Source organism: Lolium rigidum, chromosome 3, assembly GCF_022539505.1.
Source record: "Lolium rigidum isolate FL_2022 chromosome 3, APGP_CSIRO_Lrig_0.1, whole genome shotgun sequence".
Lineage (NCBI taxonomy): Eukaryota > Viridiplantae > Streptophyta > Magnoliopsida > Poales > Poaceae > Lolium > Lolium rigidum.
Window position 1 is genome coordinate 14,526,153 of NC_061510.1, and position 23,934 is coordinate 14,550,086.

The 23,934-nt window shown below is 47.1% G+C and overlaps 1 protein-coding gene across 1 annotated transcript; it reads right to left on the minus strand.

Annotated features, from left to right (window-relative positions):
• Positions 1–2,573: 2,573 nt before the first annotated feature.
• LOC124694364 (kinase-interacting family protein-like) lies at positions 2,574–4,932 on the minus strand. The gene is made up of 2 exons (XM_047227356.1): positions 4,851–4,932; positions 2,574–3,592 (listed from the first exon to the last, which is right to left on the minus strand). Exons 1-2 carry the CDS (start codon positions 4,930–4,932, stop codon positions 2,574–2,576), a joined length of 1,101 nt encoding a protein of 366 aa, XP_047083312.1.
• Between the last annotated feature and the right edge of the window lie 19,002 nt (positions 4,933–23,934).

A 23,934-nucleotide genomic window follows, 5' to 3' on the forward strand; every position in this document is an offset into this window, starting at 1 on the left:
AAAGAACACCTATTCATCCTCTCTATGTGCGTTATACGATCCTGTTTAATTTCTCCTTGTATTAAATACTTTAGCATGTTCGGCAGAAAAAAAATACTTTAGCATGATGCTTCGGGTAGAAAGATTAATTAAACCGTGTGGTGATCTACTTCGTTTACTTGGTTTAGATTTTTATTAGCACTGAAGATAGCCCGGATTGTAAATATTATTTTTTTGAAACGAGGCAAAAGCTTTGCCTTTCATTGATATAGGAGAAAGAGATGGCCAGTTTATGAGGAAAACAGGCCGAAAACCGTTACAACACAACACCACACGCCAACCCCGAGGTTGCGCTCCACACGGGTCGACGACCAGCCAGGTCGACACCACACCTCAACGCAACAGGCGGAGGCGAAAGACCGGAGCCACCGCTCCAACTACCACACCGGCCCCGAGGCCGCGCCCCGCCTGGCCGAAGACGAACCCGCCTCCGCCAAAAAAAAAACACCAAAACACTCCACAAGTCTCCATGTCCGGTGGACATCCAAAGCGAGGCCCCAAGAGGCAAAGCGACGCAAGAGCGCCGCCCACGCCCGACCCCACGAGGGATCTAGGGTTTCCCCCGGAGAACCCGAGCGGAGAACAAGGAACACCCGCTTCGACGACGCCTTCAAGAAGTATGCGGCGCCCACAGGCGTCACCGTCGTCGGTCCCGGCCAGCCGCCAAGACGAGCTTTCGCCCGGCGAAGAGTTCCAAGACCTCGCGCCCGCCAACAAGGACCGGCACAAACCACCATCCGCAACCGCTAACCCGCAACCGCCGACGCGCAGAGGGCAACACATCCCGAAGCCAACGGAGAAACGCCGAAGATCACCGTGGGCGCCGCCGGAACGCCACATAGAGGGGACGCCGACAACACCGACACGGGGCTCGAGGACGATCGCCGAAATCCGCAGACGTGAACACCCCGCACCATCCGAAGCCGCCACCGCACAGCCAACTGGCCCAACAGGCCCAGATCGGGGCCCGCCCATCACCGCAGCCCCCAGAAGCAGCACCGCCGCCATGGCCACCGGCTGGCTCCTCCGCCCACGCTGCTCCCGATGCGGCGCCACCGCCGCGGCCTCCCAAAGCAGACCGAACAACCGAAGATCCGCGCTGCCCAAGCTCTCCGGAACTCCAGCGAGGCCAGAAACGGGCCAGCACAGCGCTCTCGAAACCATCCCCGCACCCCACGACAGGCAGGGGCCGCGCGCGCCGCCGCCCGACCATCCACACGTCCCGAGCGCCGCCGCATCCGCCGGGCCGCCGCCATGGCCCGCCTCCCCATCAGATCCGGGCGCGAAGGCCCCAGAACCGCCACCATCCCGGAGCCGCTGCTCCGGCGTCCTTGCACCCAGCCCTTCGCCGCTGCTCCACGCCTCTCGTCGCCCACCGCCCGCTGTCCGCCGCCCGCAGCCGACGAGCCTCTCCCCCACATCGTCGCTGCGCTCGCGCGCCATGGAGAGCTCCCGCGCGGGGAGGAGAAAGGTGCCCCGCCGCCACCTTCCTTGGGACGCGCACGGCTTCGCCGGCGGCCCCTCCGGCGACGGCGAAGAGGGGGAGGATGGTGGGGGGCCGCAAGAGGTGGCGGCGGTTAGGGTTCCCCCCGTGTCGCCAGAGGAGGGCGACGCGGGGGTGATTGTAAATATTAAGTGTCGCTCCTAAAACCAATTGAAATTTTGTTGGAAATCATAGGCATCTCGCCAAAACCAACACATCTATCGAGAGTAATAGCAGGTTCAACTAGTAAATTAGGGTCACACCCGGTATGCCTATCCCAACGTCAGGGGATGATGTTGTGTGTTTGGTCTGGACCTAGCTCGAGCTCCATGGGTGGTGGTTCTCGGGTCCGGGTGAAAACTTTGCATGTCCTCTATCCCTGCCGACGACGATGACGCATTCTTGCAGCATTTACCTTCTTGGAGCCGTCGCCGCAAGACCCTCTCTCCTTTGGTTCCTCAAGCTCTGCTAGGTGGCTGGCCCGTCGTTGAGTTCCCCTTTAAGTTGTTGTCTTGGTGCGGTGGAGGCTTGTTGGCGTGGACACGGACGCGATCGCTCCGGTGCAACAGAAGACAAGGCTTCCTCCTCATGGATCAAATAGCGTTTCGGCTTGCTGCTATGTGTTGTCTTTTGTTGTGGTTTGGATTGAGCCCTTGTTTGACGCGTGTGTGTTGTAACTATTGGTGTAACTCCTAGCCGGTTAATAGCTTTGTTAATTCGCATCCGTCTAAAAGACTTAGTTACTCAATTCGAATTACTACTACTCTACTAGGAGTACATGTCATTATCGGAGTACGAGCATATATACTTGCCATCTCCATCTACGCTAGTAACAGAAACCGCACAGCGGAGTAAACCAGTCCAGTAACAGCTAGCTACTTATCGTACCCTGCTTTGCCACAATAATTACCCAAGCTGAACCACTTTGACTTGAGCCTGACCCCTCCCTGATATCACCGTAATCCAAGGGGCAAACCAAAAAAGAAGCGCAGAAAGAACAGAGGCCATGGCCGCGCGCGCCACCGTCGATGCCGATGCTGCCGCTGCTTGCCTAGAGGCAGAAGCAGCCGCCGTTGTACTTGGCGGCGCCGTTCCCGCCCTTGATCTGCTCGCCGACCTTCCTCACCGTAACCGACGCCGGCGCGCACGGCGTCCACTCCGCCGCCAGCCGCACCCTCGCCAGCCACCACCACCCGCCGCCACCGCCCTTCTTCCTCCTCCTCGCCGCCTCACGTTCCCTTGCAGCCTGCGCCTCGGCAGCCAATCGCCGGTTCTCTTTCCGCAGCCTGTCGATCTCGTTGGCAGAGGCCTTGCGCTCGGCCTCCCATGCCGCCATGGCCTCGTAGCACTCCCGGTTGCGCATCTCCAGCCCGTACACCTGCGCCTGCAGCGCCTCGATCTTCCTGCCCAGCATGCACACGCGGTGGTCCTCCCGCAGCTTGACCACGAGCCGCGCCATCTCGGCGGCCCGGCGGCGCGCGTACCCGAGCTCGGCGGCGGCCCCCGCGGCCTCCTCCTCGGCCGCGGACGCGCGGAACCCCAGCCGCGCGTTCTCGCCCAGCAGCACCAGCCGCTCCGACTCGAGCACCTCGAGTAAACTGCCCTGCAGCTCGATCTTCCGCGCCGACTCCGCGTTCCGCCGCTCCGCCTCGTGGGCCAGCACGTCCCGGTGCACCCACGCCATGACCAGCTCCGCGACGACCATCTCCCCGTCCGCCGCCGGCGAGGCAACGATCGGAGCATAGCGCCGATCATCGGCGCCGGAGTAGTGAGGCTGGAAGGAGAGGGAGCTGCCGGCGTCGGAGGAGCGATCGTCGACGTCGGAGGAGCACTCGGAGACAGCGGCATGCACGACGCTGAGGTGGTGGGGGTGGGACTTGGCGAGCAGGGACTGGGAGTAGCGGTCGGCGAGGTAGAGGTAGCGGTGGTGCAGGTCGGTGAGGAGCGCGAGCAGCTGGGGCCGCCGGTGGTAGTAGTTCTCGGCGCGCTCCGCAAAGGAGTGGTCCGTGGCCGCCGCCGCCGCGTCGTCCGGGAGGCTGACCGCCAGCGCGCGCACGCGCTGCTCGATGTCTGCACGTCCATACAGTACACAGATTAGGGTAAATTCAGCAAGCAAACAAACGTTGACCTTAATTAGCCAGACTTTTATAGTCCAAACGACCGAGTAAAATTTGAGTAATTTTCGAGCTTAGTTAGTGTGGCTTATTAACCCTAACCAGAGGGAACCGAACATTCACTCAGAGATCCGTATGGACGTACCTGTGTTGCATAGTAATGGACAAACATGCAAAGGTAAAAACAAAACTGTGAGGTGACAGTGCTGTGCCCGTGGCATGACTGCTCGCGCTATCGCATCCATTGGATTTTTCACAGCAGCTCGTGATGGAAATGGTTGACCCTGAATGAATGATTACTTGCTGCTACCTTTGTCACATGCATGGTAGTGGCAATATTCTAGCGAATGGAACGTTGCGAGAATGAGTTCAAATTTCGAAATCCGGTGACGACGGCGGCGGGAAAAGCTTTGAGAGAAGAATCCAAGGCAGGCAGAGGATGAAGTCATGGAAGAGTCCAGTGCGAGAGATTCCAGGACGAGGAGCTAGTGAACAAAAAGAAACGGAGCAGAAGCGGGTTATCACTTTTGTTTTTCTCAATTTGATCCTCTGCCTATCTCTCTCTCTCTCCACGTACCTTTTGACGAAGTATGTAAGCATGTTGTAATAGTAAAAAAAAAAAAGGGAAATGAAGCGCTACAGTCTCGTGTGTGAGCTGAGGGTCGGGCACGGCAGAGGCATGAAGTGAGTACACACATAGTAGACGGAGCACAGTACACGTACAATACATTAGTGCTACTGCCACAGTGGTACGTACTGCCACTCGTGGGAGCTAGGTGAGAATCCTGGGGGCTCATAAATTGGGGATCAGAGGACGCCCGTGAGCTTCCATCAGCTGGCGTCCTAGCACCAGTACGACCTCGCTCTGGCTGGTCGGCATTGGTGTACTATGATGATGCAGTGGGCGGAGGCGCCTTGCTGCATCCTAGATTGAACTATTAAACGAGCTACAGTGCTAGCTCAGCAGAGAGGAGTACAGTAATAATCTCCGATCCGAGGCACGGGCATGAAGAAGTGCCTAGCAGTGGATCGGATGCCGCCATTAAAATCGCAGGCGCGAATGCTCCATCTGTATGTGCTAGTGCCACGCTAGGCATGAATGGAAGAGAGCTCACGGGTATGCTCCTAGAGCAAGGCCAGACTCGTGTGCGCGCACAGTGATCACAGGAAAACAGTGGCACGCGTGCGTGATGAGGGAATGACGGATAGATCACCTGCGATGGCCGTCTGGAGCCATGGCGGGCACGCGGGCAGCCGAGCCTCCACCTCCTGCTGCTGATGCTGCAGCGTCTCCATGGCCGGCCGGCCGGCCCTCGCTGGGAAACCGGGACGGAAACTCGTCTCGATGCGGCGTGCCGGTGGTGACTTGTGATGATCTACCAAGAGCTAGGTAGGCCGGCCTAGGTGCTGCCTGACTGACTGCCTCGTCGCTTCGCCTGTACCGCCGGCTGCGGCGCGTCCGTTTGGCGCCTGGCACAAGGCAAGCCCCACGCGGCTGAATGGCTCGCTCGTGAACAGCGGCGACAGTCTCGTCCCTGTCTGAAACTCTGAACCTGCAAACGCCAACACAGATCAGTCAGGCTTAATAATAATCCGTGGCGTCACGAAATGAGCCAAGCGGTACATCCAAATTACAGTACTCCAACACTACACAGGGGATAATATAAGACAATTTAATACTACTGCTGTAGTGTACGAGCTCTGCAAAGATGAGCATGAAACGAAGAAAAAATGGAGACGCTTCACTGCCACAGTGGGCAATACCAGGCTCCGCCACCGTCACTGTGCGGGACGACGCAGCGGTGTGTGTCGTCGCGTCGCCGATTTTGGGGGCATGGGCGCGCGTGGCGTGGACACGAGGCTGTGCTGACGGGACTTGCTACGCAGCTAGGGATGTCCCTGTCGCCGATCTCGACGCAACCGAGGTGAGTGAGGGTCCTGCTTTTTTACCCTGAGGTCTTGTGAACCTAGCTACACGGTGCAGATGTGATAGGTAGGAGCAGGGTTAATTTCTTTTCGCGGGGGTCGAGGTCTCGAGCGGCCGTGTTGGATTCAGTGAGCGTCAATGGAAAGCCCAGGTAAAAAAAAGTATGGGCGGATAAAAAAGTAAGCAATTGCCCATAGAAGCATTTCAAACTGTTAACCCGCCGCCCTCAGAGCCTGCTAATGGCGGTGTACTAGTGTTGATCCCAACATATTTTTGGATACATTTTCTGGGGTTGGGCAAGACAGGAAGCACTATTTGGAGTTCAGATACGGAGATTTTGCTGCGACAAGTGTGCTTCTCTTTCCTTCGAGAGCATAAATGAGGAACGGCGACATGTGTACTAGGGTGCTACTGGGCGGCAGCGGAGTTGTTTACTGGCACTTCTAGTGCGCACCATCTTCCTTTCCACATCCCAGCAGGCGGATTTTGAATTTTGGACCTTTGTTTCGTTTTTACTGATTGATTGCTGAGCAACCAACGCGGCAAGCAAGCAAGAAAAAGAAAGCTCAAGGAGTAATGGTGGCTGTCGAGTGCAGCGAGAGATCAAAATGTCAAGGATGGTGTTCGTCTTCCTGGATACTTGTCAAACATACAGTTACAGAGAGGGTCACTCCTACTAATCTGACAATTAACACAGGAAAAAGTGGAACTCTAATTAGATAATGGGGATGGTTCGAGCCACAACTGCATCATGTGTGAGAGATGGAGAGAACAACCAAACAAGGTGCTCGAAGATTTAATTCTCTTTGGGAACAACAAGAAATTGCAGACATCAACAACTAACCATGCCCTGAGAGAGAGAGAGAGAGAGAGAGAGAGAGAGAGAGAGGCTTACAGGTCAGCTGGGGTGAATGCAGAGACGAGCTACGGAGGAGGAAGAGAGAGCGCCATTGTTTCCCTTCCCGGGGCCAGAAGAAGAGCTCCAAGCGAGCTGTCGCCTCTGGTGGAGTGACGGAGTCTTCCTTTGTTCCCACTAGTACTACTGCTGGACAGAGGTAGAAAGGGACCCGAGCTTTGGATATATAGCAGCTTCTGAGTTGTGTCCTGCAAGCCTCGCTTCGGCACGCAGGTGACTTGTCCGATCCTTCATCCCAGCCATCCAGCTGCCCTTGCAACGTGCGGTCAAGATGAGATTTGAGACTGTTGTTTTTGTCAAAAGTCCAACGATCTGTTTATATAATCCTCAACAGTAGTACTACAGTGATTCCTAAAAGTAATGAAAATTGCAAACAGATTCATTGCCATCCAGCGAATGACTACAACTCACTCGAGCAAGTCAAAGGCGCATCATCATACTTGCTGGAATTTATGGGCATTTGGCCTTTGTCCCATGGCCCATTATCAAATTCTGAAACTCACATGACCAATTCCAATAATCAGTGGCAGCACTAGTGGGGGCTAAAGTTTAGTCCCACATTGCTAGTTGGGAGAGAGTTGGAGTGGTATATAAGGTGGGTTGTTCTAGTCCTAGTAAGTGAGTGAGAAGAGAGAGAGCCCTCGCGCACTCCTCCTCCTCCGCCGCCTCGCCACGCCTCGTCACGACACGACGCGGGTTGCGGGAATCTCACCGAGCCGAGCTTATCTTTTTGCTGTTTGGGAAATTAATTGTGTAATCAATTCTGAGTCATTAACGGACGCGTTAACTATATAAGCGCGGACGAGAACCCTAACATGTACGTGCCACATATGCGACTACCTGTTTCCAGTTCATTGCGCCGCCGCCTTCGTCTTCCTCATCCCGTCCGTCGGCGTGCACCGACTGCCGGGACGATGAGGCCTCCGGAACCCTGTCTCTCGTGAACCCGTACGGGTGAGGGGCAATCGGGTTTTTGGGGAGCGCTCCGGCGCGACTATCGAGCAGCACGACGTCGTCTTCGGACGACGAGTTTCTCCACACCGACAACTTCTTCCCGGACCTCAGCAACTTCTTCGACAACCTCAACATGGGCGACAACGACACTGCTGCGAAGTATGTGATCTTGTCGTTTCTCTTTCAGTTTCTATTAGAGCTTCTTGTTCTAGTTTCTGTGGTAGATGCGGTCGGTTTGTCTTGTTTAGATGTGATCTGTTCATCTACCTTACTAGTCTGCATGATTAGTTTCCTTACTGTTTTCATAGTCATGATTTATCAATTACTCGTACGGATTATTTTATATGGATATTTGCTTATATATTCAACAATCCAAAAACCTGATTTTAGGCAAATCAATTCAAGCAGTGTTGCTGCCGCTACTCGACCTCCCCTCTTTGATGGTATGCATTACAAGAGGTGGCGCACAAAGGCAGTTCTATGGTTTACAAACCTAGGCTGTTTTAGCGCCTACGGATGCTAGACCCGAGGGGCCTCTCTCCGCAGAGGAGCAGGAAAAGTTTGAGAAGGTCGACGCCATGTTTAAGGCGGCCTTGTTCAGCATTCTTGGGGACAACATTGTTGACCCGTACATGGCTTTCGACCATGGTAAAGATGCGTGGGATGCGCTCGAGGCCAAATTTGGGGTCTCGGACGCAGGCACTGAATTGTATGTCATGGAGCAATACTATGACTACGGGATGACCGATGAGCGCTCCGTGGTTGAGCAGGCTCATGAGATTCGATCCCTTGCCAAAGAACTCGAGCAGTTTAAGTGTACCTTACCGGACAAATTTGTGGCCGGTGGCATTATTGCCAAGCTTCCCCCTTCGTGGAGGAACTTTGCTACTTCTCTGAAACATAAGAGACAAGAGTTTTCCGTTTCGGATCTCATTGGCTCGCTTCATGTGGAAGAGAAGGCGAGAGCAAAGGACACACGCGCTCGCAGTTTTGAGGGAGGTTCCAGTACCAATGTGGTACAGAAGAAGAACTTCCAATCTCACAAGTCTAAGAATAAGAACAATGGAAAAGGCAAGTTTGACGAGAAAAACAAAGCCTCCAACTCAACCAACTTCAAGAGGAAGACTCCTTATAAGAAGAAAGGGAACTGCCATGTTTGTGGTGCTCCTGGACATTGGGCTCCTGATTGCCCAGAACACCATGATCGGCGTGGGAACAGCGGCAAGTCCGCAAATGTTGTTATTGGCGTTGATAATGAGATGAAGGACGTTGGGTACGGTATTTCCCCTACTGTCCTTTCAGTATGTAATTCTCCTGATTGGTGGATAGACACCGGAGCCAATACACATGTATGTTCTGATGTCTCTATGTTTTCTTCTTATCGAGTCGCAAGGACTTCCTCCGTGCTGATGGGAAACGGCTCACGTGCTTCTGTCCGTGGTGTTGGTACGGTGGATCTGAAGTTTACTTCGGGAAAGACCATCCAGCTGAAGAATGTGCAGCACGTTCCTTCCATTAATAAGAATCTCGTTAGCGGATCGCTTTTATGTCGAGATGGTTTTAAGTTGGTTTTTGAGTCCAATAAAGTTGTAATTTCCAAGTGTGGACAATTTGTTGGAAAGGGTTATGTATGCGGAGGCTTGTTCCGCTTATCTCTGTCAGACATATGTACTCAAATTATTAATCATGTTTGCAATGATAGTGAGTCCGATATTTGGCATTCACGACTTTGTCACATTAACTTTGGGTGCATGACGCGGCTAGCGAATATGAATATAATTCCGAAATTTTCTATTGTCAAGAAATCCAAGTGCCAAGTATGTGTGCAAGCTAAGCAACCACGTAAGTCTCACAAGACTGCGGAGGCAAGAGATTTGGCACCACTGGAGCTTATACATTCGGATCTTTGTGAAATGAATGGTGAATTGACAAAAGGAGGGAAAAGATACTTCATGACTTTAATTGATGACTCTACTCGATATTGTTATGTGTACCTCCTGAAATCTAAAGATGAAGCTCTTAATTACTTCAAAATCTTTAAAGCTGAAGCAGAAAACCAACTTGATCGAAAGATCAAGCGGCTAAGGTCTGGTCGTGGTGGAGAGTATTTTTCCAACGAGTTTGATTCTTTTTGTGCGGAACATGGTATTATCCATGAGAGGACGCCTCCCTACTCACCTCAGTCAAATGGGGTGGCCGAAAGAAAGAACCGTACTCTAACTGATTTGGTTAACGCCATGTTAGATACATCGGGTCTATCCAAGGCATGGTGGGGGGAGGCGATATTGACTGCATGTTGATACGTCCAAAACGTATCTACTTTCCCGAACACTTTTGCTATTGTTTTGCCTCTAATTTGTGTATTTTGGATACAACTAACACGGACTAACGCTGTTTTCAGCAGAACTGCTCTGGTGTCTCGTTTTTGTGCAGAAATCCAACTTTCGGGAAAATCCTCGGAATTTATGCAGAAGGCCCTATTTTCCTAGAATACTGACGGAGCCAGAAGGACAAGTGAGGTGGAGGCCCGAGGGCCCCACACCATAAGGCGGCGCGGCCTAGGGGGGGCCCGCGCGGCCCTATGGTGTGGCCCCCTCGGTCGGCCTCCGACGCCCCCCTTCGGACTACTTATCGGGTTCGACCTAAAAACGCACGGGGAGAAGTCGAAATCGCCAGAAACCCTCCAGAGAGCCGCCACATCGCGAAACTCCGTCGCGGGAGCCAGAAGTCTCCGTTCCGGCACTCCGCCGGGACGGGGAATTGGAGGAGATCTTCACCGCCATCACCGCCAACGCCTCTCCATCGACCAGCCATGTTTCCCCCATCCATGTGTGAGTAATTCCCCCGCTCGTAGGCTGAAGGGGATGGTAGGGATTGGATGAGATTGGTCATGTAATAGTCATAAGATTGTTAGGGCATAGTGCCTAGTATCCGTAGATGTCACTTTTATGATATTGTTGCAACTTGTTATGCTTAATGCTTGTCACTAGGGCCCGAGTGCCATGATCTCAGATCTGAACATGTTATTGATTCATGAGGATATTCGTTGTTTATGATCTTACCTGCAAGTTGTATACACATGTCGCTCGTCCGGAACCAATGGCCCCGAAGTGACGAAATCGGGACAACCGGAGGGGATGGTAGTGATGTGAGGATCACATGTGTTCACGGAGTGTTAATGCTTTGCTCCGTACTCTATTAAAAGGAGTACCTTAATATCCAAGTAGTTTCCCTAGAGGCCCGGCTGCCACCGGCTGGTAGGACAAAAGATGTTGTGCAAGTTTCTCATTGCGAGCACGTACGACTAAATATGGAACACATGCCTATTGATTGATTAGTACTTGGATACCGTTTTATTATTATCCGCAAATGCCCTCGCTTTGATTGTTACATGAGTTTCTCTCATCCATGCAACGCCCGTTAATCCGTCCCTGTGCCTACGATATTTTAATCCTGCCGTTTACTATAATCACTATCGCTGTCTTTATTTCACCGTCGTCGTTATTTCACTATTCCTACCGCCATAAAACTGTTACTATCGATAAACTCTTGCGAGCAAGTCTCGTTTCCGTGTGCAGCTGAATTGACAACTCCGTCGTTAAGGCTTACAAGTATTCTTTGTCTCCCCTTGTGTCGAATCAATAAATTGGGTAATACTTCCCTCGAAGACTGTTGCGATCCCCTATACTTGTGGGTCATCAAGACTATTTTCTGGCGCCGTTGCCGGGGAGCATAGCTTTATTTGGAAGTTCACTTGGATTGATATTGTTCGCTGCAAACTCTCCATCATGGGTAAACCTCGCGATACTAAGATCGCCATATTACCATCCACTACAAGAAAAGGTACAACTCTTAGTACCTCTCGTTGCTCTTGATTCACCATTTGTGATAAGTAAACTTGTTTCACCACCACAAGCTTCAAATGCTCGGTACTTCGATGAATCTGAAAATTCCTCTCATAATTGTGATGATGCTTCGCCGTGCTTGATAATGATGGTTCGTTAGGATCTTTTCTAGATGCTACAATTGCTAAGTCTAGACAAATTGAAAATACTCGAAACTCCTAATGAAAATGCTGCTACACCTGTTAATTCACCTGAGTCTCGTTGAATATTCTAGTGATGATCTTGATGAAGATTATGTAGAGCTTGATGATGATTTTATTGAAAAATGCAATGCTACTACCGATGCAAGAAAAATTAAAAAGTTGCTTGCGAACATGCCGTTAGATATAAATTATCTCCCGATCCTAAATTTGCCACATCTCCTATAAACATTAGGGATAAAGATTATGATTTTTCTCTTGATTTATCTCATATAGCTATTGTTGAGAAAACACCCTTTTGTGGTACTGAAAAAGAAAGTGCTCGTTGAACACATGACCGAGCTATCTACTCTTAGTGGCTTGTTTTCCCGATGATATTAAGATGCGTACTTATTTTGTCGCTAAAATTTTTCCTTTCTCATTAAAGGATGATGCTAAAACTTGGTATAATAATTTGCCTCCTGGTTCCATTAAAAGTCCAAAAGAATTGCTTGATGTTTTCTTCCGGAAATACTTTCCTGCTAGTGCTCAACATGCTGCTTTGCGAGAGAATTTATAATTTTGACCAGGAAGATGGAGAGAAATTGCCCGAGGCTTGGGCGAGATTTTGCTCTCTTATTAGAGCTCAGCTCTGACCATGATTTGGAAAAGCATGATTTACTTGACATATTTTATAGTGGACTAACCATTGAGTCTAGGGCATACCTGGATAGTTGTGCTGGTTGTGTTTTCAGGAAAAGAACTCCAGACGACGCTGAAAAATTATTGGCTAAAATAGGCCGGAATCATGATGATTGGTTTACACCTGAACCAACCCCGACACCGATAGTGAAGAAGAGGGGTATGATTAAATTAAATGATGAAGATATGAGGGAAGCCAAGAAGTCTCTTAAAGAGAAGGGTATTAAACCTGAAGATGTGAAGAATTTACCTCCTATAGAAGATTTATGTGAGATAACTCCCCCTTCATCCATGATTGAGGTACACTCTTTTCAACGCTTTACGAGGGAAGATATTCCGTATTCAAAACCTCCTGCTCAATGCTTAGATGAGTTTGATAATTATATTGTTAAGCAAGAAAACTTTAATATGAGAGTAGAGAATCATTTAATGGAAAATTCTCGAGCTATTAGTGAATTGCATGGTATTGTGGAGAGAACCTCCAATGATGTTAAGATACTTGTTAAACATTTTCAAATGGTTCAAACTCAAATTGATCAACTTACTAAAGTGCAAAATGACTTGTTGGGAAATAATTCTAAAGAAAAACATGCTTATGAAGTAACAACTAGAGGTGGTGTTTCTACCCAGGATCCTCTATATCCTGAAGGGCATCCCAAGAGAGTTGAACAAGATTCTCAACTAACTAAAACTAGTGCTCCATCTAAGAAAAAGAAAAAGAAACATAAGAATGTTGTAGAATCCTCTGAACCCGTTAATGATCCTAATAGTATTTCTATTTCTGATGCTGAAACTGAAAGTGGTAATGAACATGAGGAAGATAATGATAAGAATGATACTCCTGATAAAGAAGAAATTGAAAAAGAACCTGAAAAGCCTGCTAAAAATAAAAAGTACACTAAAGAAGATTTTATTACTGAGAAGCATGGTAATGAAAGAGAACCTTGGGTTCAAAAGCAAATGCCTTTTCCTGCTAAGAAACTAAAATCAAAGGAGGAGGAACATTATAATAAATTTTGTGATTGGATGAAACCTTTATTTTTGCAAATCCCTTTGACTGATGCTATTAAATTGCCTCCTTATTCAAAGTATATGAAAGATATTGTTACTAACAAAAGGAAAATCCCCAATGAGGAAATTTCCACTATGCTCGCTAATTACTCCTTCAATGGTAAGATTCCAAAGAAGCTTGGAGACCCGTGTATACCGACTATTCCTTGTTCCATCAAGAATAATTATGTTAGAACCGCTCTATGTGATTTGGGAGCAGGTGTTAGTGTAATGCCTTTTCTCTTTATAAGAGACTTGATTTAGATAAATTGATACCAACCGATATATCTTTGCAAATGGCTGATAAATCTACTCGCTATTCCTGTTGGTTTATGTGAAAATGTTCCTGTTCAAGTTACTCAAGCATTGCTTGATATTAACTGATTTTGTTGTGTTGGAAATGCCTCGAAGATGATAATATGTCCATTATTCTTGGAAGACCCTTTCTTAATACTGCAGTGGCTGTTATTGATTGCAATAAAGGCATGGTTACTTTCAATGTTGATGATAAGGAACACACTCGTCTATTTTCCCAAGAGGATTGATAAAGTATGTGGAGTTAATACAATTTTTAATGTGAAAACTATCAAAGTGGGATCCATTGATTGTCCTATATATGAGCCTAAAGAAGAATATCAAACTCTTGTGATTGGATCCATATCAATTCAATATAAGGTAACATGATTGATTTGAGGTTTATTTCTTCTTATGTCATATAAAATTTATTTGGTAGCAAGACTTGATCAACCTTGTTAACAAGTATATTTTAATGCATAAGAGAGCTAAACAACATTTCTTTCTTTCTTTCTCCCTCCACTCATCTTACTTGCTGTAGCACTTTTTGTTTTGCAATATGCTTTAGTTGTTTAAGGTTTTGGAAATCATTTTCCTGCGCAGTAATAATTAATTTAACACCCAGAAATGTGCATTTTTCGAAGTTCTCTAAAAATTACAAAAATTACACCGTTGGTCCTATTTTTCGATGAGGCACCTGGGAGCACCAGAGGATGACCTGTGGGGCACCAGAGGGCGCCACACCACAGGCCGGCACGGCCAAGGAGCTGGGCGTGCCACCCTGTGGTGTGGGCCCCTCCTTGCCCCACTACTTCATATCTTCCTCCCAGCATCTTCTCTCTCCCGAAAAAACTCGTACCAAGTTCCTCTCACTCGTGTTTCTGCTCAAGAACTCGCGATTTTTCGATCTCCTTGCTCAGCCCAGATTTCTGTTTGAAATTTGGCACATTTACTCCTTGGTATGTGACTCCTTTGATTGTCCAATTAGAATTTTGTTTGGTTGAGTATATCTTGAATATTTTGCTGCTATAGATAACATGTTTAGTGAGCTTGCATGCTTGTTCTAAGTGGAAGAAACTAGTTTTGATGCATGTTTAGTACTCTAGCAAGTTCCTATAGTAGTTCCCTTCAATTATATACCTTGAAATCAAATTTTATAATGATTGTTGAAAATTTCAGAAAATGGAGGGGAGTGTGCACCAACTTAACCAACAAGAGTTGGAGGTACAGCAAGTCATGAGAGTCCATCGTGAAGAGGGAGTATACCCCTCTTATTACCCATGCACGGATTTTATGCGGAATGCAGGAATCCTGCAAGATGTTCAAACACTGATTTCCAATGCAGGATTGGAAGGTTTTACTGTTGGTGAACCTCACCAATATGCTAAACTAACGGTGTCGGTTGTGCAGGATTTCGAATTTCATCGGTCTCAAACTAATCCCATGGTCCGGTACAAGATTTATAACAAAACTATCAACTTGCCTTTCAGTGATTTTTGTACAGCAATTAGAGTGCCGCGGTGGGGATCCTGCGAGAAGATCAGGGGAACGCCGCGGGAGCTCTCGAATCTTTATACAATGATTTGTAATGGGAGGAGCTTCTCCAATGATAGTGGTAAGATTAGTAGCATTCAACAGCCAGCTATCCGCTACTTTGCTTATTTCGTTACAAAGTGCGTTCTTGCGAGAAAGACTGGAGGTAAATTATCTGTCCAAGATTTGGCTTTCTTAGTTGCTGCTTTGCAACAGGATAGGACTTATAATTTGGGTGCTTTAATAGCTTGTAGACTTGCTACTAACCGTGAGAAAGGAGGAATTTGTGGAGGTCTTATCGCCTCTCGCTTATTAGCTATGCATGGTGTAGGACCTCACCATTTAGATATTCCGCTTTCTATAGAGAAGCTTGATGTTGTTTCCATGATTAAACATGAATTTATTTCAGATGCATCTAATTTGAACAACCTGCATTATATGATAACTTTGTATAAGAAAAATTGGAGCATAACTAAGAAAATTGAAAAACTAGTACGATTGCCTGCACCTGCTCTGTTTAACCTTGATGCCGGGAAAGGGTGGTCGATCACAGAAAATGAGCTAAACGCATACATAGAAGGGGAAAGCCGTCGTGCAAGGGAAGGTGAGGAGGAGGCCGAGGAGCACCCCGACTCTTCATCCGATGCAGCGAGCTCCTCATATCAACATCATGGTCATGTGGAGCCTCCACGATATTCTTCTGCGCAGGGGCCTTATTATCACTCCATGTATGACCCACCGGCGTGGAACTCCGACCCTCGTTGGGAATGAACTCCACTTAGGCCAAAAGCCTAAGCTTGGGGGAGGTATACCGGCATAACTCATTCTTTGCATATTATGGTTGCTGGATACTTGTACATACTTGTTTAGTCTCTTAGAGTGGTTTTCTAATGAGAGGGAGATGATATTTGGGGAAGTGCTGTCCAAAAACAGATTCTGTGCTGTTACCAAAAACATTCGTACGCACAGCCAGAACGTTATTTTGAGCTGCCAATTTTTGAGCATGTTCCCCAGGTTGTTATCTAACTTTCATTAGTTGAACACTTTTTGGTCTGAGCAATGGAAGATTTTTGTTAATTTCGATTTCTGTACTGCTGTCAGGATTTGGCAGATTTCTGTCATCCTGCTTTTCTGTGTTTCTGTTAGTTTGCATTCTTTTGTTTTCGCTTTGTTTCTTTCCTAAAACACAAAAAGACCAAAAATATTTCTTTTGTTTCTCTTCACCATTTTTTTATTTGGTTCCTTGCTCTTAGTTTACTTTATTTGCTATCGTTGGTTTGTTATGAGAAAACCCAAAAAGATTTTGCTTTGTTTGCTTGTTTTCTTTCGTTCTTGTTTCCAATTCGAAAACACCAAAAATATTTGCTGTTCTTCTTTGGTTTGTAAAGTTCATCATTAGTTCAATGGTCTTCGGTGGCTGGAGCGTGGTTTTCATTTCATATTATCCAAGCTACACAAGTGAAAAGGCAATAATGACGATCTACGACAATCTAATTGTGGTGAGAGGCTGGTATGAACTCTATTTGTTTTCATTTTTGTACATATACTCATCCATGTGAGCATGCTTAGTTGGTTCACGTGAGGTATATGTTATTTGAGAAAGTCTAGTAGTTCATGATCTCTCATGTTTAGCTCCAATTTATTAATATGAGTAGCATGTCATGGATGTTTGCTTGCATTGTTTTATTCATAAGTATGGAATTGTGGTATCCTCCTCTGAATATTTCATTTATATCGACTTGGCACATGCTCATGCATGCATATGACTGAACAAAAAGTCAATTAAGCCTCGATGATTTATATTGCTTCAGAGTTATTGTATCACTTTTATGCCTCCGTTAATTTATTTTGCCGCAAGCATGATTATGACAAGCTATCGCTCTCTTGATTTGTCGCTCCCTAGTCTTGTGCTAGCCTTCACTTGTACTGAGCGGGAACGCCCCCTCGTGCTTCCAAACACCTGAAAACCAAGTTGTTCCAAAGTGTCCACCATAAATACCTATGCATGGCATTTCAAACCATTCCAAGTAAATTCTCATGCGCTACCTTTAAAACTTTCAAAATGCTTCTCAATTTGTGTTAATGTTTCATAGCTCATGAGGAAGTATGTGGTGTTTAGCTTTCAACCTTGTCATTTACTTTTGACGGACTCTCATATGGACTAGTGGCACATCCGCTTATCCAATAATTTTGCAAAAAGAGCTGGCAATGGGATTCCCAGTCCCAAATTAATTAACTTAAATAGACACTCCTCCATGGTTTGTGATTGATGGACGGCACCCGAAGGATTCGGTTAGCCATGGCTTGTGTAAGCAAAGGTTGGGGGGAGTGTCATCATCATAATAAAACTTAAATAAAAAGGCACTCCTTCATGGTATGTGATTGTTGGCAGGCACCCGAGGATTCGGTTAGCAATGGTTTGTGTAAGAAAGGTTGGAAGGAGTGCCACATAAACATGCAAATAATTCATGGGAGCCGCTCTTGTGAGTCCGGTTGATGAGGTAGTTAGTGTACCCATTACCATTCGTTGACAACAACAAACACCTCTCAAAATAATTTTACTCCTGCTTTACAAATAAAAGGCTCTAGCGCATGTTAATCCCTGCTTCCCTCTGTGAAGGGTCAATCTTTTACTTTTATGTTGTGTCTCCATTCTTTCTTTGAGCACTATCTTGAGAGCACAACTGTCATTCTTAGTATAATATGCTTGTCTCAAAATATGATTGATTGTGGTATAACTTTGATGCTTTTATCTTTGACAATCACTACTTCTAGTCTTTCTATGAACTCCGGAGGTGCCTCGGCATTTATGTTTTGCCGATCAAATATGGGCAAGCGAGATACCACTTTATTATATTCTCTTATGAACATTGCAATCCTGCTTATATACATGATTCATGATGCTTATTATTAATTGTTGGTACCTCTCCATGATTGACATAGCTGTTGGATGATCTTATTTGCATGTGTCTCATTATGAACTGCTTAATTATTAGCCATAGCATGAGAATATATACATCATATGAGCAAATGTGTTCGTGAAAGTTCTTTTATCGCTCGATTGTTAACTCGAATTGCTTGAGGACAAGCAATAAGCTAAGCTTGGGGGAGTTGATACGTCCAAAACGTATCTACTTTCCCGAACACTTTTGCTATTGTTTTGCCTCTAATTTGTGTATTTTGGATACAACTAACACGGACTAACGCTGTTTTCAGCAGAACCGCTCTCGGTGTCTCGTTTTTGTGCAGAAATCCAACTTTCGGGAAAATCCTCGGAATTTATGCAGAAGGCCCTATTTTCCCTGAATACCGACGGAGCCGTAAGGACAAGTGAGGTGGAGGCCCGAGGGCCCCACACCATAAGGCGGCGCGGCCTAGGGGGGGCCCGCGCGGCCCTATGGTGTGGCCCCCTCGGCCGGCCTCCGACGCCCCCTTCGGACTACTTATCGGGTTCGGCCTAAAAACGCACGGGAGAAGTCGAAATCGCCGGAAACCCTCCGCAGAGCCGCCACATCGCGAAACTCCGTCGCGGGAGCCAGAAGTCTCCGTTCTGGCACTCCGCCGAGACGGGGAATTGGAGGAGATCTTCACCGCCATCACCGCCAACGCCTCTCCATCGACCAGCCATGTTTCCCCCATCCATGTGTGAGTAATTCCCCCGCTGTAGGCTGAAGGGGATGGTAGGGATTGGATGAGATTGGTCATGTAATAGTCATAAGATTGTTAGGGCATAGTGCCTAGTATCCGTAGATGTCACTTTTATGATATTGTTGCAACTTGTTATGCTTAATGCTTGTCACTAGGGCCCGAGTGCCATGATCTCAGATCTGAACATGTTATTGATTCATGAGGATATTCGTTGTTTATGATCTTACCTGCAAGTTGTATACACATGTCGCTGTCCGGAACCAATGGCCCCGAAGTGACGAAATCGGGACAACCGGAGGGGATGGTAGTGATGTGAGGATCACATGTGTTCACGGAGTGTTAATGCTTTGCTCCGGTACTCTATTAAAAGGAGTACCTTAATATCCAAGTAGTTTCCCTAGAGGCCCGGCTGCCACCGGCTGGTAGGACAAAAGATGTTGTGCAAGTTTCTCATTGCGAGCACGTACGACTAAATATGGAACACATGCCTATTGATTGATTAGTACTTGGATACCGTTTTATTATTATCTCGCAAATGCCCTCGCTTTGATTGTTACATGAGTTTCTCTCATCCATGCAACGCCCGTTAATCCGTCCCTGTGCCTACAGTATTTTAATCCTGCTGTTTACTATAATCACTACTGCTGTCTTTATTTCACCGCTGTTGTTATTTCACTATTCCTACTGCCATAAAACTGTTACTACTGATAAACTCTTGCGAGCAAGTCTGTTTCCAGGTGCAGCTGAATTGACAACTCCGCTGTTAAGGCTTACAAGTATTCTTTGTCTCCCCTTGTGTCGAATCAATAAATTGGGTAATACTTCCCTCGAAGACTGTTGCGATCCCCTATACTTGTGGGTCATCACATGTCATGTCCTAAACCGTGTCCCCACAAAGAACAAAACCATTACTCCTTTTGAGGAATGGGAAAGGAAAAGGTTGAAACTCTCTTACCTACGAACTTGGGGTTGTATGGCGAAAGTAAATGTGCCGATACCCAAGAAGCGCAAGCTTGGACCAAAAACCGTGGATTGTGTTCTTCGGGATATGCATTTCATAGCATTGGCTACAGATTTTTGATAGTAAAATCTGAGGTATCCGACATGTATGTTGGTACAATTATGGAGTCGAATGATGCGACTTTCTTTGAGGACATCTTTCCTATGAAAGAAACCTCTAGCTCATCAATTCAGGAGATGCCCAGTTCATCTACTCAGGAATTATTTCCTGAACCTACCATGGCTATAGAACACTTTGAAAATCCTGTGGAGGATGACAATGAAGCTCCCAAAAGGAGCAAGAGACAGAGGATTGCAAAGTCATTTGGACATGATTTCATTGTGTACCTCGTGGACGACACTCCCACTTCTATTTCAGAAGCCTATGCATCTCAGGATGATGACTACTGGAAGGAAGCTGTCCGTAGCGAGATGGATTCCATCTTAGCTAATGGAACTTGGGAGGTTACTGATCGTCCTTATGGGTGCAAACCTGTAGGATGCAAGTGGGTGTTCAAGAAAAACCTTAGGCCTGATGGTACTATTGAAAAGTACAAGGCACGGCTTGTGGCCAAGGGTTATACCCAGAAAGAAGGTGAAGATTTCTTTGACACATACTCACCTGTTGCCAGATTGACCACCATTCGAGTGCTACTATCCTTGGCTGCCTCACATGGTCTTCTCGTTCATCAAATGGATGTTAAGACTGCTTTCCTAAATGGAGAGCTTGAAGAGGAAATTTATATGGAGCAGCCAGATGGATTTGTAGTAGATGGTCAAGAAGGAAAGGTGTGTAAGTTATCGAAGTCTTTGTATGGGCTTAAGCAAGCGCCTAGCAGTGGCATGAGAAGTTTGAAAGAACTTTAACTGCTGAAGGCTTTGTTGTAAACGAAGCTGACAAGTGTGTATACTATCGCCATGGTGGGGGCGAGGGAGTTATTCTTTGTCTCTATGTCGATGGCATATTGATATTTGGGACCAGCCTTACTGTGATTAAGGAGGTCAAGGAGTTCCTATCTCGTTGTTTTGAGATGAAGGACTTGGGAGTAGCTGATGTGATCTTAAACATCAAGCTGCTAAAGGATGACGATGGTGGGATTACATTGCTTCAGTCCCACTATGTGGAAAAGATCCCGAGTCGCTTCGGGTATAGCGACTGCAAATCTTCTCCAACGCCTTATGATCCTAGTGTGATAATTCGTAAGAATAAAAGAATTGCTAGAGATCAATTGCGATATTCGCATATCATTGGCTCGCTTATGTATCTAGCCAGCGCCACGAGGCCTGACATCTCCTTTGCTGTAAGTAAACTCAGCCGTTTTGTGTCTAGACCTGGAGATGTTCATTGGCATGCTCTTGAGAGAGTTTTGCGCTACTGAAAGGCACTGCGAGTTATGGCATTCACTATACTGGGTATCCAAGGGTACTTGAGGGTTATAGTGATGCAAATTGGATATCTGATGCTGATGAGACTAAGGCCACAAGTGGTTATTTGTTTACACTTGGAGGTGGCGCTGTTTCCTGGAAGTCTTGCAAGCAGACCATCATTACGAGGTCAACTATGGAAGCAGAACTCACAGCATTAGACACAACCCATCGTTGAAGCGAGTGGCTTCGTGAGCTCTTGATGGACTTACCTGTGGTTGAGAAACCAATACCCGCTATTCCTATGAACTGTGATAATCAAGCTCGTGATCGTCAAAGTAAACAGTTCTAAGGATAATATGAAGTCATCAAGGCATGTGAAGAGGAGACCGAAAACTGTCGGGAAAATGAGAAACTCCGGAGTTATAGCGTTGGATTATATCCATATGTCTAGAAACTCTGCGAGACCCCTTCACAAAGGGACTATCACGAAATGTGATAGAAAATGCATCGAGGGAGATGGGTATGAGACCTACACTATGAGTTGTCCACGGTGGTAACTCACTCTATGTGATCGGAGATCCCGTGAATTAGAGCTGGGAGACAAGCTGTAGGTCAGTTGGGAGGAGAGTATATCCCTATAGCAATTTACCACTCCGTAAGATGCAATACTCTCCTAATCTGCATGGCAGGTTGATAATTATCTTAATGTGTTCTAAGTGGCTTATTTTAGCAGAGATGTTGTCCTGCAGAACATCTTTTGAAGAACACACCTATATGAGTCCGATTGTTAAACGTCGCAATCTATGAGAGTTGGGTGCTCTCTAGTAAACTCATGAAAGGCCCTGGAGTATGACGTATAAGCTCCAAACCGCGAGGAAGCCTCGTGGCAGCCTAGTATCGGTCTAGGCTTTGTATGAAGCTAGTGCGCAGAAAACTTGTAGTTCAAGGCATAGTCCACTATCCAAGTTGCAATCTAGTGTAATATGAAGCTTTAAGTGGAAGTTCAACTTAACAGTCTCCACGACATACTGGTATATATAAAACAATATTCTGGAAACTTATTGATGAGATGTGCCAATGAGAGTTTGTGGGGGATTGCTGGAATTTGTGGGCATTTGGCCTTTGGCCCATGGCCCATTATCAAATTTTGAAACTCACATGGCCCATTCCAATAATCAGTGGCAGCACTAGTGGGGGCTAAAGTTTAGTCCCACATTGCTAGTTGGGAGAGAGTTGGAGTGGTATATAAGGTGTGTTGTTCTAGTCCTAGTAAGTGAGTGAGAAGAGAGAGAGCCCTCGCGCACTCCTCCTCCTCCGCCGCCCGCCTCGCCACGCCTCGCCTCGTCACGACACGTCACGACGCGCCGCGGGTTGCGGGAATCTCGCCGAGCCGAGCTTATCTTTTTGCTGTTTGGGAAATTAATTGTGTAATCAATTCTGAGTCATTAACGGACGCGTTAACTCAGCCGTTTTCGTTCCGGTTTTTCTGGATCGTGAACTCGTACGTGGGCTGCGTCCCACGACCTTCCCGAGCCGCACTATATAAGCGCGGACGAGAACCCTAACCTGTACGTGCCACATATGCGACTACATGTTTCCAGTTCATTGCGCCGCCGCCTTCATCTTCCTCATCCCGTCCGTCGGCGTGCACCGACTGCCGGGACAGTAGGCCTCCGGAACCCTGTCTCTCGTGAACCTGTACGGGTGAGGGGCAATCAGGTTTTTGGGGAGCGCTCCGGCGCGACTACTGGCAGCACGACGTCGTCTTCGGACGACGAGTTTCTCCACACCGACAACTTCTTCCCGGACCTCAGCAACTTCTTCGACAACCTCAACATGGGCGACAACGACGCTGCTGCGAAGTATGTGATCTTGTCGTTTCTCTTTCAGTTTCTATTAGAGCTTCTTGTTCTAGTTTCTGTGGTAGATGCGGTCGGTTTGTCTTGTTTAGATGTGATCTGTTCATTTACCTTACTAGTCTGCATGATTAGTTTCCTTACTGTTTTCATAGTCATGATTTATCAATTACTCGTACGGATTATTTCATATGGATATTTGCTTATATATTCAACAATACTCGCCCTTCCGTTGTTAGAACTGGATAAAACTTGTCGTGGTAGAGTATGTTATAGTAGACATACAAGAAAATCGTCGTGATAAGACCTCAAAAAACTAGCGAATGAGAGCAGCAACCATCATCGATGAAGATAAATGTAGATCATGAGGAGCACCGACCAAAACCAATGAGAACCGCCGGAGACAAACCTCCACACATACCATCCGACAACGCTAGACGCACCACCAGCGGGGTAAGGGGGACTTTATTCCATCTTCAGTAAATTTCCACCCCTTCCTGGGCATGATACAAATGGAAAAAATTAGCAAAAAACAGAAACCTCCTCCAACAAGAACCGGGATTCATCGTGCCTCCACAGGCGTAAGGCCACAAGAGACGAGGCAAATCAGCCGCGGCGTCCATGTGAGGCAGGAAACCCTAATCGCCAAAGCCTATATTGAGAATCATTGGACTTTGCTTTGGTGTTTGGTGGTTTGTTGGCTGGAGGCAGTGAATGTAGTTGCAAAGCCCTTTGGGATAGAAAGGAAACCCAACCAACCTACCAAAACCAACCATCACCGTTAGAGGACAACCCACTTTATTAAGGTAAGCCATTTACTCTCGAGTGTTAATCAGACACGAGGAATTTAATACGGGTTGTTGTGGTGTACGTAGACGAGCATTTGAACGTAGTCGCCGGGAGAACCCAGGATCGCGCCTGCAAATCGTTTTGGGACTCAAAATTCAAACTCGGATTACATCTTCTGAATGTGCTGAGTTGAACGTAGAGCTGGCAATGCGGCGCTTCTTGGCAGGACCTCCCAATG

What these genes read in the sequence shown, in the direction of transcription:
- LOC124694364 (XM_047227356.1), bottom strand. Translation starts at nt 4,932, where the DNA reads ATGGAGACGCTGCAGCATCAGCAGCAGGAGGTGGAGGCTCGGCTGCCC. An exon ending in GCTCCAGACGGCCATCGCAG is followed by an intron (nt 3,593 to 4,850) that starts GTGATCTATCCG and finishes ATGGACGTGCAG; the next exon opens with ACATCGAGCAGCGCGTGCGC.